The sequence below is a fragment of the Mustela nigripes genome, chromosome 9 (genome assembly GCF_022355385.1).
Source record: "Mustela nigripes isolate SB6536 chromosome 9, MUSNIG.SB6536, whole genome shotgun sequence".
Lineage (NCBI taxonomy): Eukaryota > Metazoa > Chordata > Mammalia > Carnivora > Mustelidae > Mustela > Mustela nigripes.
Genome location: NC_081565.1, coordinates 26,498,300 through 26,513,252, shown reverse-complemented (window position 1 = coordinate 26,513,252; position 14,953 = coordinate 26,498,300). Strand labels below are relative to the sequence as shown.

The 14,953-nt window shown below is 38.1% G+C and overlaps 1 protein-coding gene across 3 annotated transcripts in view; it reads left to right on the top strand.

Annotated features, from left to right (window-relative positions):
• The window catches only part of SLC44A1 (solute carrier family 44 member 1), a 202,368-nt gene that overhangs the window by 105,763 nt on the left and 81,652 nt on the right, over positions 1 to 14,953 (top strand). For all 3 annotated transcript variants that reach the window (XM_059411153.1, XM_059411152.1, XM_059411151.1), the window contains exons 6-7: positions 5,859 to 6,028; positions 7,956 to 8,045. In XM_059411153.1, coding sequence (XP_059267136.1) covers positions 5,859 to 6,028; positions 7,956 to 8,045 — 260 coding nt within the window. The remainder of the gene's footprint in view (positions 1 to 5,858; positions 6,029 to 7,955; positions 8,046 to 14,953) is intronic.

Here is a 14,953-nt window from a genome sequence, read left to right as displayed (position 1 = left end):
AGAGACCACATCTTCAAAGATGAGTAAGATCCAGTCTCTGTCCTTAAGAAGCTCTGTCCTTTAAAAAAACAAAAACGAAAACAAAAACTACTGGTTTTGGTGACTTTTTGTATACACCAAAAGACGGGCTGTGGGCAAAGCATGATGCAGCCAAAGGACTTAGCATCGTTCACATCTCTTTTGCTCTCCTCCTAGGAGCACCCTAGTGGGACAGAAAGAGCTGCCCTTTGAGTCCAGCTAGGCCTGGGGGTGAATGCTGTGTCACCACCTTCTCTTTGTCAGCTTGAGCAAGTCTCTTCACCTGTCTGTGAACCAAGTGTCCTCCCATGTAAAACGGCAATATTAATACCTCTGTCTTGGAATTGTTGTCAGAATTAAATAAGAGCATATGCTTTAAGCATTCATTATTATGCTTGGCATCTGGCTTAGGGAGTAATATTTCTCTTAGGCTCTAGAGCTTTCCCTTTCACCCTAGCCTCCCTGGGTGCCTGGGCACCTTCTGCCATTGAAAGCAATGCCTGTTTCTTAGAGAAAAGCAGTTATAAACTAATTTGCAGTAAAACACTAATACCACATAATTGCCAAATGGGGACTATTCCTAAGAGCTTTCGAATTTTATTTTATTTTACTTTTTAAAAAGACTTTGTTTATTTGAGAGAAAGAGAGAAAGCGCAAGCAGAGGAGGGGCAGAGGCAGAGGGAGAAGCAGACTCTTTGCTGAGAAGAGAACCCAACGTGGGGCTCAATCCCAGGACCCTGGGATCATGCCTGGAGCCATGATACTTAACCGACTGAGCCACCCAGGTGCCCCGAGCTTTTGAATTTTAAAAGCAGATGCCTAGAAAAGGCCATGTTTTAGCCAAATTTATAACTTGGTGACATGATGGAGCGTGGTAGCCATAGGGAAACTAGCCCTTATACCTAAAATGCTTAAAGGTTTAAGTGTAGTTAAAGAAAACTGCAGTAGTACAAACATTACATGAATTCAGTAAATCTCACCAAACATTTATTTTACTATTGCTGGATGCCAGAAAGGATATTCGGTGTTGGGGAATTAAAAACATGATATGGACATGGGAAACTAATAGCCAAGAAAAAACGTGTTATCTGTTCATCATATTTTTAAAATAAAGGATTCCACATAAATTAACACTTGTTAATCATCTGTTGGGTGCCAGTCACCATATTAAGCTTCTCACGTGTATTGTCTTATTTAATCTTCACAAAGCCTATAAGGATATTGTCCCTAATTTATAGATGAGGAAATAGAAGATAGGAGAAGTTAAAGGGCTTGTGCGAGGTCACACAGTTAATTGTTAGGAATCAGATATTTAGTCTAAGATCTTGTAAAATCTATACCACAGTTTTATACTGATGTGAGTGTTATCTTGTTAAATACATGGGATGAGGTGAGTTTAGGGTCCTTTTCCTCTGCCATCTTCCCTAAGCAAAGTCCTATACCACAGTTAGATTGAAGAGAAAAGAAAAAAAAAAGGAAAAAGGTGGGGGCCGCCTGGCTGGCTGAGTTGGTAGAGAGTACATGACACTTGATCTCAGGGTCATGAATTCAAGCCCCACATTGGAATTGGAGCCTACTTTTAAAAAAAAATTAAAGATTAAAATTTTAAAAGAGTACAGGAAGGAAAGGAGAGAAAATAAATAAAATGAAATACATGAAAAACCACTGCGTATTGCCATGAGAGTCTTGATTTATTTTCTACATTTTCTGGGCTGTCAAGAATCCTTTCTTACTATTCTTTCTTAAGTAAAATTTTTCATTAGAAATCATGTGTAATGACTTTTTTATAACCTGAAGTTTGAAGATCACTGTGTGAGAGGCAGACTCCCATCTTCTCTTATGAAGGCATAGGGGTGAGAGATACTAGGCATTGTTTATCATTGGACTTTGAGGGAGGGGAGCTCACTAACTGAGAGTCTGGACTTAAGGCAAATAGTATGTTTGCCAAGGTAAGATACAGTATCCCTCTGAGCTAATTTTTAAAAATCTTTAGAAGACTCATTATAAATTCATTTTGTTCTTGTTGACTAATGTTTCAATAATGCGAAACAGCATCAGTTCCTAATGGGACTACATTGACTTCGTAAAGATTCAATATTCTGTGGGCTTCAAAAGGTAGGAAAAGTTGCTATAAATAGAATTCTTTATGCTTATCCTCTTAATTAAGAAGCACAAAGTGTGACATTTAGGTTAGACACTAAAGTAGAAAAGATCTCACATAACGAGGTTCTCAGAAGCATTCTTTTCTGAGAGACATATGAAATCAGCTAATTCGAATTTGTTACGTCACATAGGACATAAGTGATAAAATAGAAGAAAAACCATTTCAGTGCCATGATTACTTAGGTTTTGTGGGTTTGTTTGTTTGTTTTTTAACAACAACATCATTTGAGTATTAAAAACTCATGGCTGCTTGTTTTTGTTTGGGGGGGAACAGTAGAGGAAAAGGATGACAAGGAAATGTAGTGCTTTTTACTTTAAAACTAACTCTTGGGGCACCTGGGTGGCTTAGTGGGGTAAGCCTCTGCCTTTCGCCCAGGTCACAATCTCAGGGTCCTGGGATCGAGCCCCGCATCAGAGAGCCTGCTTCCCCTTCTCTCTCTGCCTGCCTCTCTACCTACTTGTGATTTCTCTCTGTGTCAAATAAATAAATAAAATCTTTAAAAAACCAAAAAAACTCTTTAACTTTTTTTATGACTATGTCCAGATACCGTCTTCTCTTTTATTTGCCTTCTATTTCTGATATTCCCTACCACGAAGAACAATTTTGACCATTTTGACCATCAGCTAGACAATGTAATCAGTCTGTGCTAATCTTATACCTTCAAATTTAGAGCTGTCAGGTTGGTTTTTTTTAAATTGACAGAGATTAAATTTTAAGGCACTGTCGTTAACGTTGCTTTAGTTCTTTGAAAGAGACTTGTAAAAATACTCCTTCCAATTAGCCAAGAGCTTAGATATAGTATAAAAGTGACTTGAGGGACGCCTGGGTGGCTCAGTTGATTAAGCAGCTGCCTTCGGCTCAGGTCATGATCCCAGCGTCCTGGGATTGAGTCCCACACCGGGCTCCTTGCTCAGCAGGGAGCCTGCTTCTCCCTCTGCCTCTGCCTGCCACTCTGTCTGCCTGTGCTTGCTCTCGCTTCTCTCTCTATGACAAATAAATAAATAAAATCTTTAAAAAAAAAAAAAGTGACTTGAAAGGGTAAGAGAACAGGTATTACTCAGCATTAACTCTTAAATAGAAATGAAAGATTTGAATTTTAAGAATATAATCCTTCCCTTTCAGCCATCTATCCTTATTATAAGTCTGAAAAGCAGAAATATATGAACGCTGCTGGGTATGCTGCTCCTGTTGATTTAGAATCACTGACTTATGGCTGGGCTCCATTCCTATTTATTATTATTGTCATTACTCCTACTCTTTTAGCTAAAAATGCAATTGTGTAATGTTAAGGGGATCACCCAAGGCTTTCGAACTTGTCCAGTTTTGTTTTCCTGTTGTAACAGACCCCACTGTCTTCTGGAAATGATGCGTATTTCTCTTTGAGCCTAAAACTAAAGCAGCATTCTCCTAGGATATGGGAGGTAGATGTGGAGCTGCCTCTGGATGGAGGGATAATACTTATAGTTATACGACAGGAAAATGGAAACAGAGCAGGGCCAGAAAATTGGTGGATATCGAAAGCAAGAAGGTGGCATCTGTATCCTGTTTTATGTTCAAGGTTGGAGGCAAGTGAGTTAAACAGAGGCTGCACCAGAAATGATAGTGTTACGAGTAAAGCAGCTGAATGTACAGGTAATTGTAGAGCAGAGAAGATTTTGGTTTTGAAAGATAGAGAACTCAGGCTTTAGTTAAAAATAAGGTTAGAAGTCCTTAGAGACATTAATCTGGCAGGGACATTACCTAGATAGACAGCATCAGGAAGAAAAACAGTTGTAGGTCAAAATAAAGTTTTCTTGTCCTAAATTAGCCACCGTTGACTGTGAACTTATGGTTAATTCTTTTGATGCTTTCCTGTAATATTTCTGAATAAATCCATTTCACTGAAAGATATTCTATAATTTAATAGCTTTTATATCATTAGTGAAACAACTTTTGTCAAAAACAATGGCTTGCATACCTTTAATTTAAGCATTGCTCAGAATGCTCTGACTTTCTGCAATTTCTGACAAAACATCAAATCTTGGGCATTAAATTTCACCAGTCCTGTTTTGAAGGTACACACAAATACACCCACAAGTCACAAGAGACACTTCTTTTTTTAAGTGAACATTCATGTCATAATGTCACGTCATTATTTTGGGATACATTTTACCAAAGCATAACTAAGGTAAGACTTGATCTTTATGATTATTGTTTTGTTGTTCCATGAAGTTTGACCGCATGGAATATGTCGCTTATTCTTACTCCCATTGGTGCTCCTTTACCAGCATCTAAGGAAAATCAATACCTAGTACATTTATATTTTTATTTGAAGAGAAATATTTTTGTTTTTTTCCATGGAAGGAAACAAAGATACTGTTTCACTTCAGTTCAGACAAAACTGCTTTGCTGGGATCAGAAACCTTGGAATTTGGTATTTAGTCATATATTCTTAGCCACGAATTTGACCCAAAAACAGTGCCAACCAAGAATGAGAGCACGCTTAGCTCATTGCCATCAACAGAGTTATATTAGAGCTATGACTGATAGTTCTACAAATAATTCTGAAAATCTGAGATTTGTAACAATGGCTAACCTTTAACTTAATGCACACAGACGTGTGTATTCATGTACGGACAGACATATGGATTCTGTTAGAATCCATACAAATCACAACTGAGGACATGTTCATAGAACTTTTTTAGACTCTCCTGTTGATCAGATAAATACCATAGTCTCAAAGGCTAAAATAGATAGAATATGTTCTAACAAATCAGAGCTACATCACTGTTCGAACATAGCTGTGTTCCTTCACAAGAAGAGCCCTGTGGTCAGTGTAAACCTGATAGAACCGATGACCTCATTTTTTGGACACAAATAATCTCATAATCATAATGACATATAAAAAGAAAACCATGCAGAATCTCATGACCCTAACAAATTTTTTCATTTACATATATTTATTCTGTTCTCATTCTTATGTTTCTCTTTTTTGTACAGAGTTGGCAGCCATCACATTAGATCAAATTTCTGCTTCTTTCCCCTGTACTATTACCTCCTAAGTGTTTCCATACATTAGTATCCATGGTTATTGTTTTAAACAGCCGCATATTATGCTGTATGTTGATGTCTTGGCATGATTAATTGATAGGAAAGTTAATAAGCTTGTGCCCCACACCTTTTCTTAATGCAAGGTTTTGTATGCTGTTCTGATAGAGGAAACTTTGTATTCACGGTGGAACATTTCAAGCAAAAGCATGTGTGTTTTCTAGTTTTAAATAGCTTACGGCAAAAAGTCATTTTCAGTCCAATGAAGTATATGTTTGTAAGTTTTGTCATCTGCCCATTGACCGATGGATGTACAGGCGAAGGAGTTTAAGTGTTTGCTTTTGCTTTTCGTATTCTGTATGTGCGTATGTGCGTGTATATGTGCGTGTGTTTCTTTCCAGAAGGGGAGGGTAATGTCTTCCTTTGGAATATGCACTCCACCCTCTCTGATAAGGCCTGTGGTAAGATTCGCATCCCTGCCCATAACAGTCATCCTCATAGCATTAAGCTCACAGCTCTTGGCCCCCATATGATGTGTGGAGGGTGGAGTGTATTGCAGTCATAATCACCTTTCATTTGTGTGTTTGATGTGGCATTTATATTAAGTAGGAGTAATTTTTTTTCTGATTTTTTTTTCTTGTATCACCAGTGCACCTATTCCATTCTTCCATCGCTGTGCTCCTGTGAACATTTCCTGCTATGCCAAGTTTGCAGAGGCCCTGATCACCTTTGTCAGTGACAATAGTGTCTTACACAGGCTGATTAGTGGAGTAATGACCAGCAAAGAAATTATATTGGGACTTTGCTTGTTATCACTAGGTAATTGTTTTTCTCATTATTAGCTATTGCATAGTACTGCAGTAGAAGACTGTTCTGTCTTTTAACCAAAATATGAATACAACTGGGATACCTGTATAATGTTTAACTTCCCATAGCCTACATAATTGTTTCAGATTATATAGAGTTGTAAATATATACATATTTAAATATATATATATATTTATATTTATATTTATATATCTGAAACTTTCTTTTTCTCTCATTGGAGATAACGGGTGTTTTCCCAAACTGGTTACTGTCTATAATAACCTTTAATATGATAGCAAGAGGCTTCTTTTAGTGAATCAGTACCCCCTTTGTTTTTAGTTATGATTCCAGAGAGGCTTATAAAAAAGAGCCACATAGTCTCTTTACTATTTCCATCAAAGAGCAAAGCTTTCTGATAGATTACTTTTTGAGTATGTTTTTTTTTTTTTTCATTGCTACAGTTCATAATACCATTGTATTGCTGGAAAAGTTAGGAAATCTCCACTTGTTAGCCCTTGAGTTTTCTTGTCAATAGATAAAGTAAATGTGATTTTCAAGATGTAAATACCCTGGGTTAACCTAGAACCATATGTAACCGTATCAGAATCTATAGCTCTTTTTAGCTGGGAGGAGTAAACTGTGGTAGGAACCAAGCACCTCTTTCACTGTATAAGTAAAATGAGTATTTATGCCTGTTAACAATTGTAGTCATTGAGAAGACTAGCTGTATTTCCATCTTGTCATTAGAGAGTATTTTCTTTTTGCTTAGGTAGTACTTGACTCAGTTGAAATAATGCTGTCCATATGAAAAGCTATTTCTGTGATATTTGAAACGCTCCCATCTGTTTTTGGTTCCTGTACATTTATTGCAAAAGTGAGTACCTTAATAATGTTACCTAGTCACAGATCCTGACCGTTTTTTTGGCTTTGCAAATGCCCCCCCAAAAAACTTGAATTAGTCCAGCTTTACGAAAAAGTTACTTGGTTTCTGAAATAGTTGAAGACTTTAACCAAGAAAAGAAAAACCAAACCTTTAAAATTGTGCTAATAATGTGAAACCATTGGAATTCCAGTTTTTATTGGAATGGTTCTCTTTGTTCACTTGTTGGTAACATGGGCATTTAGTTAATTAAAGAAGAACAAATGATGATTTCAGAAACAAATTTCCCCATGCAAAGGTCAAATCTTCCTGGTTTCTTTTTTAAGATTTCTTTCACTCAAGATTTTAGCATGTTGGAATTTAGCTTTGGTTGGGTAGAGGCATTGGCTAAATAACTCCAACTGAGCTTTGCTCTTTTTTGAAGAGTCTCTCAATCAATCAGAACCCCCTGACCCCAGTTAAGAAGTAAGGTTAAAGGAATTTGGGCCTCAGGAGGCTTCAGGATATTATTACATAGGGTCAGAGCATTTTTTGGAATTTCAGAAGAGAAACGACCATAAAAAGATAAAATACTGTCTAGCGTGTGGACCATCTATCAGAGAAGTTGGTCTTGATATGCAAGGGTTACTCCAGGAAGCGTAGCACCTGGAGCACCTTTAACTAATCTCTGTCTGTGTGTGGTAGTTTTTCCAATCACCAACACGGCACATCACTCTCTCCACTCTGTGTGTTGGCATGTCTGTTTGCATGTGAGTTCTGACGTCTTCCCATGGTGAATCCACAACAGTTGTGTGCTGTTTTGGAGTCACCATGTTGCATTTGCATGTGTTCTTTTCTGTCATTTATAAACCCACAGTTAGGTGCCTTTGGTTTCCAGTGCTGCAAGTACCAAAGTCAAAGCGCAGAAGTAGCCAGTTAACCTTTTGTCCCTAAATTGGGGTCTTGAACGTGTCAATAGCGACCAATTGTATCCCTAGGAGAAAACAATTGAAAGAGTTTCTCTTTATATTTTCCACTGTTTTAAAATAATATTCTACGTGTTCTCTGTTTTCCCTGCAGTTCTATCCATGATTCTGATGGTGATAATCAGGTATATTTCAAGAGTACTTGTGTGGATCTTAACGATTCTGGTCATACTGGGTTCACTCGGTAAGCTGCTTATTCCTTTGTTTTTTAGTAATTAGAATTGAGAGTTAAGTTTGCTTTTAACAGTCCCTCAGTTCAGAACTACTTTGATTATTTTAAAGATTTTATTTATTTATTTGAGGGAGAGAAAGGTGCACCTGCACTGAGAACACAGGACCTGGAGATCATCCAGATACCCCACTCTGGTTATTTTAAATAATTTTCCTTTTGTAAGTCTTGTGAGTTCATTTACACACCATAAAAAGACTGGTGAGTGGATTACACTGACGTTAATTCACTAGGAGATCACTAAATGAGATAAAATGGTGAAGTCCTGGGCCGTTTGGAATAGAGCAAGTGGAGACATTTTTAAAAGGAGGCTAACATTTTTCTATCAGTATCAGTTTTGGGAAAAGAGCCCATAAGAAAAAGAAAACAACTGAGGCCCTGTTCTGCTTCTTTTTTATAATTTTTCTCTTGATACTTTCAGTGTTCCCTGTCTGGTAGAGGAAGGGATCCTTTCCTTTGATCCTAAACCTTTTAATGGCCTGAATCCCCCATTCTAAGGTGTTGAAGTTCTTTCTGGTTGAGCTACTCCTGGTGGGATAATTGTGTGTGTATAAAATTTTTACTCATCTTTCTGTCTACTGACATTCTGTTTTGTTTAATATTTTTGCTTTACTATTTCTAATGAAACCTTCTGGGTTTTCTGTGTTTATTGTCTTTTCTGGAGAATAGTAATTCCCTCCCCTCCCAAATATAAATGATCTAACTACTTCCATGGTAGAAAATAGAAATATAAAAAGAGGAAAACGTTTTATTTTCCTATACCACCTCTTTTCTTTATTGTTTTTAATTTAATTTATTTATTTGAGAGAGCAGAGTGAGCAAGAACACAAGTTGGGGGGAGGGAAGGCAGAAGGAGAGGGAGAAGCAGGCTCCCTGCTGAGCATGGAGCACTGTGGATCTCAGGATCCTGGGATCATGACCTGAGCTGAAGACAGACAGTTAACCACCTGAGCCACCCAGGGGCCCCACTACCGCTTTAAAAGAAGTTTATTTTGCCTCTAAAATCTTCACAGTTTCACCCCACCTTCCCTCAGTTTACCACTATTAGTGTTGAAATTCAGAACATATGTATATTATTTTTAAATAAATAAAGTGCCTTTTTTCAATGCATTTGTAAATGCTTTACCCAATGTGAAACTTTTTTAGTAGGGAGTTTGCTGCCATTACATTTATAATCCTGCCTGCTATGTTTGGTCTTACTGGTGTCGTCTGTTTCATGTTTTCCTGAAGTGTGTGCTTTCTTATTTTGTTTTCCCCATCTTTGCTATACGAACTACGCTTTCACTGGTTATTTTCACCCTGTTTTAGAGGTATACATTTTATTTTTACTTCTACAATTGGTAACCCATAGGTTTTCAGAAAATATTCTTCAATCTAGAATCCTATCATTATTAAAGGCTGAAATGAAAGGGTAGGTGTTGGGTTTCCCGTACCTCCTTTAAATTCAGCATACACGTCTTCCTTAACAATCCTACTCCTCTCAGTCTGCTCCCATTTTAGCCATTAAAAATAATCTGAATTTTTGCTTTCAGGTTATTAAAGTCAAACTATTATTTGATATATTGTATCTTTTTTTAAAGAATTTTTCCTTTGGCTTGAAATGTTTCATAATCACATTTATAAATTTATTTACATTCTTCTGTCCTAGTTTTAGTGCGAACTTCCGGTCTTCCATAAAACGTAACTCTTGAGTTCTTAATTTTGGTTCATCTTTGTTTTTAGTTCTTTATTTAGATTCAATTTAGTTAACATAGACTGTATTATTAGTTTCAGAGGTAGAATTTAGTGATTCACCAGTTGCATATAACACCCAGTGCCCTCCTTAATGCCAGTCACCCACTTACTCCATCCCCCACCCACCTTTCTCCAGCAACCTTCAGTTTGTTTCCTAGAGTTCAGTATGTCTTGTGGTTTGCCTCCCTATTTTCATCTTACTTAATTTTTCCTTCCCTTCCCTATGTTCATGTGTTTTGTTTCTTAAATTCCACATACAAGTGAAATCATATGTCTTTTATCTTTCTCTGACTGATTTATTTTGCTTAGCATAATACCCCGTAGTTCCATCCACGTCACTGAACCTGGCAAGATTTCATTCTTTTTGTTGTTGTTGTTAAAGATTATTTATTTATTTATTTGACAGAGAGACATCACAAGTAGGCAGAGAGAGAGAGAGGAGGAAGCAGGCTCCCTGCTGAGCAGAGAGCCTGATGCGGGACTCCATCCCAGGACCCTGAGATCATGACCTGAGCCGAAGGCAGCGGCTTAACCCACTGAGCCACCCAGGCGCCCAAAATTTCATTCTTTTTGATGGCTGCAAACCATTCCATTGTGTGTATATATACATACATCTTTATCCATTCCTCTCTCGATGGACTTCTGGGCTCTTTCCATAGTTTGTCTATTGCGGCATTGCTGTTATAAACATTGGGGTACATTTGTCCCAGTTCATCTTTGTTCTTTTTTTTTAAAATTTCTTTTCAGTGTAACAGAGCTCATTGTTCATGCACCACACCCAGTGCTCCATGAAATACGTGCCCTCCATAATACCCACGACCTGGCACCCCCAACCTCCCACCTCCCGCCCCTTCAAAACCCTCAGATTGTTTTTCAGAGTCCATAGTCTCTCATGGTTCATCTCCCCTTCCAATTTCCCTCAACTCCCTTCTCCTTTCCATCTCCCTGTGTCCTCCATGTTATTTATGCTTCACAAATAAGTGAAACCATATGATGATTGATTCTCTCTGCTTGACTTATTTCACTCAGCATAATCTCTTCCAGTCTTGTCCATGTTGCTACAAAAGTTGGGTATTCGTCCTTTCTAATGGAGGCATAATACTCCATAGTGTATACGGACCACATCTTCCTTATCTATTCATCCGTTGAAGGGCATCTTGGTTCTTTCCACAGTTTGGCGACCATGGCCATTGCTGCTGTAAGCATTGGGATACAGATGGCCCTTCTTTTCACTACATCTGTATCTTTGGGGTAAATACCCAGTAGTGCAATTGCAGGGTCATAGGGAAGCTCTATTTTTTATTTCTTTTTTTTTTTTTTTAAGATTTTATTTATTTATTTGACAGACAAAGATCACAAATAAGCAGAGAGGGAGGCAGAGAGACACGGAGAAGCAGGCTCCCTGCTGAGCAGAGAGCCTGATGTGGGACTCGATCCCAGGACCTCACAGGTCATGGGATCATGACCTGAGCCAAAAGCAGAGGCTCTAACCCACTGAGCCACCCAGGCACCCCTATTTTTAATTTCTTAAGGAATCTCCACACTGTTCTCCAAAGTGGCTGCACCAACTTGCATTCCCACCAACAGTGGAAGAGGGTTCCCCTTTCTCCACATCCTCTCCAACACACGTTGTTTCCTGTCTTGCTAATTTTGGCCATTCTAACTGGTATAAGGTGGTATCTCAATGTGGTTTTAATTTGAATCTCCCTGATGGCTAGTGATAGCCATTTGTATGTCTTCATTGGAGAAGTGTCTGTTCATGTCTTCTGCCCATTTTTTGACATGATTATCTGTTTTGTGTGTGTTGAGTTTGAGAAGTTCTTTATAGATCCTGTATATCAACCTTTTATCAAATATCTTCTCCCATTCTGTGGGTTGCCTCTTTGTTTTATTGACTGTTTCCTTTGCTGTGCAGAAGCTTTTGATCTTGATGAAGTCCCAAAAGTTCATTTTTGCTTTTGTTTCCTTTGCCTTTGGAGACATATGTTGAAAGAAGTTGCTGTGCTGATAGCTAAGAGGTTACTGCTTATGTTCTCCTCTAGGATTCTGATAGATTCCTGTCTCATGTTGAGGTCTTTTATCCATTTCGAGTTTATCTTTGTGTACGGTGTAAGAGAATGGTCGAGTTTCATTCTTCTACATATAGCTGTCCCAATTTTCACAGCACCATTTATTGAAGAGACTATCTTTTTTCCACTGTATATTTTTTCCTGCTTTGTCGAAGATTATTTGACCATAGAGTTGAGGGTCCATATCTGGGCTCTTTACTCTGTTCCACTGGTCTATGTGTCTGTTTTTATGCTAGTACCATGCTGTCTTGGTGATCCCAGCTTTGTAGTAAAGCTTGAAATCAGGCAACATGATGCCCTCAATTTTGTTTTTGTTTTTCAACATTTCCTTAGCAATTTGGGGTCTCTTCTGATTCCATACAAATTTTTGGATTCTTTGCTCCAGCTCTTTGAAAAATACCGGTGGAATTTTGATAGGAATGGCATTAAAAGTATAGATTACTCTAGGCAGTATAGACATTTTAACAATGTTTATTCTTCCGATCCAAGAGCATGGAATGCTCTGCCATCTTTTTGTGTCTTCTTCAATTTCTTTCATGAGTGTTCTGTAGTTCCTCGAGTACAGATCCTTTTAACTCTTTGGTTAGGTTTATTTCCAGGTGTCTTATGGTTCTTGGTGCTATAGTAAATGGAATCAATTCTCTTAATTTCCCTTTCTGTATTTTCATTGTTAGGGTATAAGAAAGCAACTGATTTCTGTACATTGACTTTGTATCCTACCACTTTACTGAATTGCTGTATGAGTTCTAGTAGTTTGGGGGTGGAGTCTTTTGGGTTTTCCATATAAAGAATCATGTCATCTGCAAAGAGAGAGAGTTTGACTTCTTCATTGCCAATTTGGATACCTTTTATATCTCTTTGTTGTCTGATTGCTGTTGCTAGGACTTCTAGTACTATCTTGAACAAGAGTGGTGAGAGTGGGCATCCTTGTGTTCCTGATCTCAACGGGAAGGCTGTGAGCTCTTTCCCATTGAGGATGATATTTGCTGTGGGTCTTTCATAAATAGATTTGATGAAGTTCAGGGATGTTCCCTCTATCCCTATACTTTGAAGTGGTTTTTTTGTTTGTTTTGTTTTTAAAGATTTTATTTGTTTATTTGACAGACAGAGATCACAAGTAGACAGAGGCAGGCAGAGAGAGAGAGAGGGAAGCTGGCTCCCTGCTGAGCAGAGAGCCTGATGCGGGACTCGATCCCAGGACCCCGAGATCATGACCTGAGCCGAAGGCAGCGGCCTAACCCACTGAGTCACCCAATCAGGAACGGATGCTGGATTTTGTCAAATGCTTTTTCTGCATCAATTGAGAGAACCATGTGGTTCTTCTCTCTTCTCTTACTGATTTGTTCTATCACGTTGATTGATTTGAAAATGTTGAACCATCCTTGTAACACAGGGATGAATCCCACCTGGTCATGGTGGATAATCTTTTTAATGACGTGAATTTGAATTCATTTAACTTATTCATGAAGAACTTGTGGGTTCTATATTTTCTTAACTCTTGAGCATCTAAGATTATTAGCTCTGCCTTAACATGGGAATATTGAATCTGTTGCATATAAAATTCTCAGGAGGCAAAATGTTCTCTGGGTCTGTACTTTACTTTTTGGAGACCAGTCTAATTTTGTGCCTTTGCCCACCACCTGTTTCACTCACCTAGATGTGTCTCTGATTTTTAACTTATCCTTATAACTTAAAACTTCTGTCTGATTCTGAATCTTAACTAGGTTTGCCCATGATCTCTTTTTTGGGGTGGCGTGGGTGTGTCTTTTCAAACTTGAAAAGTTGTCTTATTTCTGTATTTGAGTACTGTTTCTGTGTCATTGGTTTTCCTCTTCACATCATTCTTCATTCTTCTCCTATTATCTTCTACATTATCATTTGAATCCTTTATCACTTTCTTTACACTCAGAAGGAGCTCTTCAAGTGTACCTTCCAGATCACTGATTTCGTTTTCCTCACTGTCACTTCTTTACTGGACCTCCTCACTTTGTTATTCCACTCCTTCCTTCGCCCAGCCACCTTTCTTTTTACTTTAGCGTGTGTCACCATCGTATCTAGTTTCTGTTTCTTGGTCACTTTGGGCTGCTGTGACAAACTACCATCGACTGGATGCCTTATCAACAACAAACGTTTACTTCTTACAGTTCTGCAGGATCAAAAGGCCAAAGCCAAGGTGCCAGCAGCTTCGTTTATCCGGTGAGGGCTGGGTTCCTGCATCCAGCCATCATCTTGATATTTTCTCACATGGTGCAAGTGGGGAGGAGTTCTCTGACAGCTGTGCTATAAGGGCACTGATCTCATTCATGAGGGCTTCACCCTCATGATGTCATCATCTTCCAAAGACCCACCTTTAAATACCATCTTATTAAGAACGAGGACTTGAGTATATGAGTTTTAGGGGGTCACAAACATTCAGTTTATAGCAGATGGATCATTTTTATAAAAAACTAAATCTGAATTCCAGCTCTGCCACTTAACTAGGTGTGTGATAATTGGCACGTTATTTAACTTTCCTGAATTTCAATTTTATCACTTAAAAAGTGGGACTTTTAATATTTGCTTAATAGCATTGTGTTGCTTCAATTTGTTCGCGTTGGTTTTGCACTTCCTAACACAAATTTACATGTTTAATAAGTGGTATCTTCTGTGGCTGTGATGAATGGTATCCTCCTTGATGTCTCCTTTATTATCTCGTTCTGTTTTCTGTTTTTATTCTGTCTTTATTTCTCATTTCTTTTTTTCTTTCTCTCATAATGTTTTTAAAGATTTAAAAAAATTTTTTTTAAGATTTTATTTATTTATTTGATAGACAGAGATCACAAGCAAGCAGAGAGGCAGGCAGATAGAGAGAGAGTAAGGGGAAGCAAGCTCCCCACTGAGCAGAGAGCCTGATGCGGGGCTCTGTCCCAGGACCCTGGGATCATGACCTGAGCTGAAGGCAGAGGCTTTTTTTTTTTTTACTATTCTCTCCCATTTTTTAAATTTATTTATTTTCAGAAAAACAGTACTCATTATTTTTTCACCACACCCAGTGCTCCATGCAATCCGTGCCCTCTATAA